We start from the raw sequence: 6,880 nt of genomic DNA, 5'->3' as shown, positions 1-6,880 counted from the left end.
GGGGGGGGGGGCGGGCGGTGGCGGGGTATCTTGCCTCAGCGGGTAGTCTGCTTCTCCCTCTCCCTCTGCCTCTGTCCCCTGCTCATGCACACACTCTTTCTCTCTCTGTCTCAAATGAATAAATTTTTAAAAATGTTAAAAAAATAAATAAAGATACTTGTGAGACATTGATAAGCTTATGACAAAATTGGCTCAGAGTGCTTTAGTTTTAAGAATGCTTTTACTTTCTTAGAGTCTAAAGTGATACAGTAATTTCATGCAGCGGTTGCAAGTACTAACAGGTGAGATCTAATTCAAGGTAGTTTTGCCTCATGAAAGGGCCTAGCATTGCATCATTATAACCTCTCTTCAAAAGCACTTGAAATTGAGTAATTTTATGAATTGTGTACATTTTGTATGCACTTATTCCTTAAGCAGAATCATGGCTTAAGTCTTCAATGATAATAGCTTTATAGAAAATACTTTAATCTGATGTACCTGAAAGTTGGACAGTCAGGTTAGTGTTAACGAATAAACCTCAGTAAGCTTACTTTTCCCATAGTGGAGAAATAAGATTTATTCAGTATACCTGCCAGCTTGACATAGCAGCTTTTGGCCAGTTTTTATTATGCCATCTGCTCATTTAGTCCCTTTTCCAGCATTCTGTGTATGAATTTTGGTGAATGTAACAGTGGAAATAGCAACTAGCATTCACTGTGTGCCATATACTGTGCCCAAGACTACCTATATACTTGGATTATTGCATTTAATCCTTGTAGCAAGTCTATGACGATTATCCTCTTTTTTTTTTTTTTAACAATTTTATTTATTTGAGAGAGAGCATGACCGAGAGCGAGAGCACAAGCAGGGAGGAGGGGTAGAGGGAGAAGCAGACTCCCTGCCGAGCAGGGAGCCCAATGTGGGACTCCATCCCAGGACCCCAGGATCATGACCTGAGACAAAGGCAGACACTTAACTGACTGAACCACCCAGGCGCCTGATTACCTTCTTTTAAAAACGAAAAGAACTGATTGCTTTAATAAGAAATTTGTATGGTCAAACATGGATAAAATATTTAACCTCACTAGTAATTACAACAATGAACCTCTGTCTTAGAAATCAAACTGGTAAAGAGAAAAGAAAAAGAAGGTTTGCAGTGGCAGTGTGTAATGAGAATTCATCTCATCTAGTAATGGTAGGCCTGTGAAATAGTACAGTCTTTCTAAAAAACTGGCAGTATGTAAGTATAGCCTTAAAAGAACTAATAATTCCACTTCTACGAATTTATACTAAGGAAATAATTAGGGATTCACTAAAACTTTGTGTATATAGAGCTTAGCATTCATTATGGTATTGCAGAGTATGTCCAAAAGGAAATAGTTAATTATGCTACTTGCAGTGTGTGGAATATTTTTTAGTCATTAAAGTGATTTCCAGTAACTTAGTATCATGAGGAAAATTGTTATGACAAAATAAGCGAAGGAAAAGAAGTTTGATGCAAGTATATGCAGCATGAACCCAGTTTAACTCTTCTGGTGAGTTACTAGAAAGTAGAAAACAAAACCAGAATAGAGATCTCAGTTGCATTACATTTGCTTAGGAAGAAAGAAGGTATTAACATCAGAATGTTATTAGTGATTATTGCTGAGTGGTAGATTTAGGGATGATTTCAGTTTTTAAAATTCATTTGTTTATTTTCCTAATTCTGTCCAATTGGGGTGTGTGTTGATTTTCTGATGAGAAAAAAACAAAATGCCAAATATACAAAAATTACAAAGCCAGTAACCACAAATGGATGTTTTGAGAAGATACTGCGCTTGATTCACTTGTGTGCTTCATAAATGAGACAGAGAAGGAGGAGGAGAACAGGAGAACCTTGAGCTCAGCTTTCCTGCTTTCCCTGTGTGATAGAAGCTTCATATGAATATTCTTGAGCAAGTTAATCTTGACAGTAAGGTTATTTAAACTATTTTTTTCTCTTTTAGGATGACAAATGGGAAAAGAAATGCCAGAAAATTTTTTCATTTGCTCACCAGACTATCAGTGCTTTGATCAAAGCAGAGCTGGCAGAATTACCCTTAAGACTTTTTCTTCAAGGGGCTCTAGCTGCTGGAGAAATTGGTTTTGAAAATCATGAAACAGTAGCATATGAATTTATGTCCCAGGTGATGGTCTTTTCTCCTTTTTGTGTTGTTTAATCAGTTTTGCTATGTTCAGTCACCTGTTGTAGTTACGGTGGTAGTGCCCATGGATTTTCTGCTCATTGAATTGGTAACTACCCCTTTCCCACCATCTTGGAACTCCATAATACTCCAGTCATATTGATTGGTTTGGAGCAGGAAGATGGATCAGTTACTAGGTGCTATAATGAGATTTAAGATTTCCAGGTGGGTCTTGGCATGAGTGTTTCATGGAGTGAGAAGTTCCTTTATTAATCCAGCGTGGGAACTCTGGGTTAAACAAAAGATAAAACAAGTGTCCTCGTTGCAAGTTGTGAGTATCTTTCCTGTATCAGCTGTGTCTTTTGTCTCTCCAAGGGAGGGGTCAGCATGTTGTGATCTGAAGGGACTACAGAGCATCTCACAAGATGGGAGTTTTGGTGGGAAGTACTTTAGAAAATGCTCCAATGGTAGTAAAGGTAGTAAAGATGGTAGTAAAGGTCTCTTCCGCTTCTTGTTCACCAGGCATTTTCTCTGTATGAAGATGAAATCAGTGATTCCAAAGCACAGCTGGCTGCCATCACCTTGATCATTGGTACTTTTGAGAGGATGAAGTGCTTCAGTGAAGAGAATCATGAGCCTTTGAGGACTCAGTGTGCACTTGCTGCATCCAAACTTCTGAAGAAACCCGATCAGGGCCGAGCTGTGAGCACCTGTGCACATCTTTTCTGGTCTGGCAGAAACACAGACAGAAATGGGGAGGAGGTAAGGGAAGGTCATTACCGATCGTGTTACAGGCGGTGGGCTCCTTAGCAGGGAATAGCTGCCCTGGCCCTTGTGCACTAGAGCTGAAACATTTGGAGGAAGAAAGAAAGAAACAGTGTAGAAAGAAAATTGCTTTGTTTATTAAAAGAAATGAAATGGACAGTGATGTATAATATATAGAAAGTTACATCCTGTGCTGAAGCCCCACTTTGAGGATATTGTAATACAGCAAGTTTATACCACTGCCTTTAAAAAGTATACATAATAAATATAAAACATTTAACATATAAATATATAAAACAAATTATATTTGTAAATGTAGCTGTGTGCTTTAAAAAAAAATGAGGATTTAAATTGGTTGCCTGCCTAAGAGCCACTGTAGGGTTATGTTTATTTCTTTGTGTGAAACGGGACATTTGTAATTCATTAATCTCTTTAATACTCCCCCCACCCCACCCTGCAATCCCCTCGCCCTTTTATTCTAGCTTCATGGAGGCAAGAGGGTAATGGAATGCCTAAAGAAAGCTCTGAAAATAGCAAATCAATGCATGGACCCCTCTTTACAAGTGCAACTTTTTATAGAAATTCTGAACAGATATATCTATTTTTATGAAAAGGAAAATGATGCGGTAAGCAAACTGTAATAAAAAATTGTTAGTGAGCTAATATCTTCTTTTGCTCCTCTTCAGAAGTTTGATACATAGAAAAGTTTATCACCTCGGTACTTTCGTTTTTGTTTACAAGGGTCAGAGTTTGGAGAATGTACCTCCTAGTCTCTTTCATTCTGTAGGGGAAGAACTCATTGTGTGCAAGAAAATTCTCATCTCTTTTGTTCATGAATATTTTATAAAAATAGTCACTGTCTGTTTGAAAAACACAAAATAGTGTACAAATATAGTAGGCTGATTGGTCATTAGGTATAAGTTTAAAATAATTCCTAAATGGAATATCCTTTTAGCAATAATACAGTGTTGGTCAAGATTGTAGGTTAAATTAAATTTTGCTTTTCTTTTATTGGTTCGCGATGCTCTGTTTTTTATTAAATTTGGGGTTTTTTTTCTTTTTGTTTTTGTTTCATTTTGTATGTTTTCTGGTGAATTGCCAGCAGTTGTTGCTCAAACCAGGAATCATGTTTTCATCTCTTTTTTTTTTTTATAATTACTTTAGTGACTGTTGAGAGGAACACAAGATCCTCAAAACATTCTTATTGAATTATCTTATATCTTTTATATGGTACATGCTTGATTGTCTAACTGTACATGTTTCTTGTAGGTCACAATTCAGGTTTTGAACCAGCTTATCCAAAAGATTCGAGAAGATCTCCCAAATCTTGAGTCCAGTGAAGAAACAGAGCAGATTAACAAACATTTTCATAACACACTGGAGCATTTGCGTTTGAGGCGGGAATCACCAGAATCTGAGGGGCCAATTTATGAAGGTCTCATCCTTTGAAAAGGAAACAGGCTCACCATACTCTTTTCCATGTACATCCAGTAAGGGTTTTATGATACTAGGTTTCCCTTCCATAGATTGTGCCTTTCAGAAATGCTGAGGTAGGTTTCCCGTTCTTACCTGTGATGTGTTTTACCCAGCACCTCAAGACACTCACCTTCAGGACCTTAATAAAGTTATTCACTTCATAAGTGTTCAGTCTGTCTGATCACCCCGGGTAGCATGATGGATCTGCTATTTAAAAGTCGTGTGGTCTGTAAAAAAAAAAAAAAAAAAAAAAAAAAAAAAAAAAAAGCAAAAACAAACCACCAACTTATCTCAGCTACTAATGAAGCTCTTCTTCCCTTATTCCATTTTGTTGATTGTGTAATTTCCTTCATTACTTGGGAGTACTAACCTGAAAGTGTCTGTCTCTTTGTTCTCTAGTCCAATTTGAGATTAATTTAGAGGAAAGGGATACTGTATGTGAAATTCAGCTTGGGCTTTTCCCTAAATGCAAGATAAGGCCATGTGTAATATTTTCCCTAAAACTAGAATATATTAATGCATGTTTGAGAATTTTAAAACACCATGGTCAATACCAAAAGCTATATTTTGCATATTTGGACTCAGTCATCCATTAAGAACCTATGTTGTCCTCGGCATATTTATCAAAATAATTTTGTTCTAAATAGTATAAAATAGAAAATTTGTGATCGATATAATTTATGTATAACCTTCATTGTAAATTTAAGGGGAAATGCGTCATACAATTATGATTTTTTTTTTTTTTTTGCACCAGTGGAACAATAAAGTTGCTATTAACAATTTTGGACTTTTTACCCTTTCATACTAGATGTGTAGAAGGAGCCAGTAGAACGCCTGTGGAGTTGAATAGACAATCTTACATTACAGTACTTGCTTGTTCAGCTCTCAGTGTAAGCACTTCTTGAGCAAGGCGCCATCTCCTCTTCGGTTTATACCCATTTGCTTTCCTTGGCCTTAGCTTGTTCTCCTGGGCATGGTGTCTCCATTTAAACTCTCAGAAGGCTCATGTAACAGATTATCCCCAAACTCAGTGTCTTGGAACAACAAACATTTATCCCGTGGTTTTCTAGGAACTTGGCGGCCGCTTAGCTGGTGGTTCTGGCTCAGGTGTCTCAGGACTTTCGGCTGGAGCTGCAGCCCTCTGAGGGTTTGGTTGGGGCTGGCCTCCAGGCTCATTCACATGACCCTTATCTGGAGGCCTCTGTTCCTCTCCTTGTGGGCCTTTAGGAGGGCAGCTTGAGTGTCCTCATGACGTAGCAGCTGTCTTCCCCAGAGTGACCCACACGAGAGAGGCCGAAGAGGCAGCCACGTGCCTTTTTATGACCTGACCTTCGAAGTGACATACTGTTGTTTTTGCCTTATTCTGTTTGTCAGAAGGGAGTCACTAAGTCTAGCTCATACTCAATGGTAAGAGAGGATCACCTCTTGAAGTGAGAAGTTGCAAATTTATGGGCATTTTCAATGACCACCTCACTTAACACCTCACCATCTGTCCCTCCCCTGCCCCCCACTGATATATGTCAAGCGCTTATTAGATACTATGGTCTGAATGTGTCCTTCCCCCACCCCCCAAATTCATATTGAAATCCTAACCCCCAAAGGTGTTGCGTGGTGGGGCCTTTGGAAGGTGCTTAGGTCTCGAGGGTGGAATCTCTTGAATGGGATCAGTGCCTTTATCAAAGAGGCCCCAGAGAGCTTGCCTGCCCCTTTCCGCTTTGTGAGGACACAGAGGTTGGCAGTAAGCAACCTGGAGAAGGGCCCTCAGTCAGCCATGCTAGTCCCTTGATCTTGGACTTGCCTCCAGAACTGTGAGAAATAAACTTCTGTTCATAAGCTCCTCAGTCTGTGGTATTTGTTTTTTTTTAAAGATTTTATTTATTTATGTGACAGCCAGCGAGAGAGGGAACACAAGCAGGGGGAGTGGGAGAGGAAGAAGCAGGCTCATAGCGGAGGAGCCCGATGAGGGACTCGATCCCAGAATGCCGGGATCACGCCCTGAGCCGAAGGCAGACGCTTAACGACTGCGCCACCCAGGCGCCCCTAGTCTGTGGTATTTGTTACGGCAGCCTGAACAGACATCACGTTTTACAGGAACAAGCATCTGTAAAGCTATAGAGTTGGTACCATTGAAATTTATCAAGTACCCTAAGCTTTTCTGTAGAAACTTATTCTAGCAAACCCTTTCCGTTCTTCGCAGGTGTCCCTTTACTCTGTATAAACCTGATCGTGGAATGGAAGTTGACGTGCTCATTTTATTTACATATTCTGTGAAATACAGCTGGAAGGGTAAAGATGTGACTTGAGGAAACTTGAATTTGAGCTCAGGAAGTTTCAGAGGTAAAATAATGTTAGTACGGGGTATAAAGTATTTCACATTTTTTTTTGGTGAGGTGAAGAGACCAGATTTAAGAAACCAAAGCTCTACTGATCTTTTTTTTTTTTTTTTTAACAGGAGGCTGGCTTAACTTACAACTTTTCAACAGGCAAGATACCTGGTA

At 39.1% G+C, this 6,880-nt stretch overlaps 1 protein-coding gene across 1 annotated transcript in view; it reads left to right on the top strand.

Moving 5' to 3' along the window:
- Positions 1–5,162, top strand: part of VPS35 (VPS35 retromer complex component) — a 27,932-nt gene extending 22,770 nt beyond the window's left edge. The window contains exons 14-17 of the mRNA XM_008702673.2: positions 1,965–2,144; positions 2,664–2,903; positions 3,389–3,532; positions 4,176–5,162. Coding sequence (XP_008700895.1) covers positions 1,965–2,144; positions 2,664–2,903; positions 3,389–3,532; positions 4,176–4,355 — 744 coding nt within the window. The 3' untranslated portion in view covers positions 4,356–5,162. The remainder of the gene's footprint in view (positions 1–1,964; positions 2,145–2,663; positions 2,904–3,388; positions 3,533–4,175) is intronic.
- Positions 5,163–6,880: the final 1,718 nt, after the last annotated feature.

The sequence above is a fragment of the Ursus maritimus genome, unplaced genomic scaffold (genome assembly GCF_017311325.1).
Source record: "Ursus maritimus isolate PB19 unplaced genomic scaffold, ASM1731132v1 scaffold_19, whole genome shotgun sequence".
NCBI classification, from domain to species: domain Eukaryota; kingdom Metazoa; phylum Chordata; class Mammalia; order Carnivora; family Ursidae; genus Ursus; species Ursus maritimus.
The sequence above is the reverse complement of the archived record's forward strand: the minus strand, read 5'-3'. Positions and strand labels throughout refer to the sequence as shown.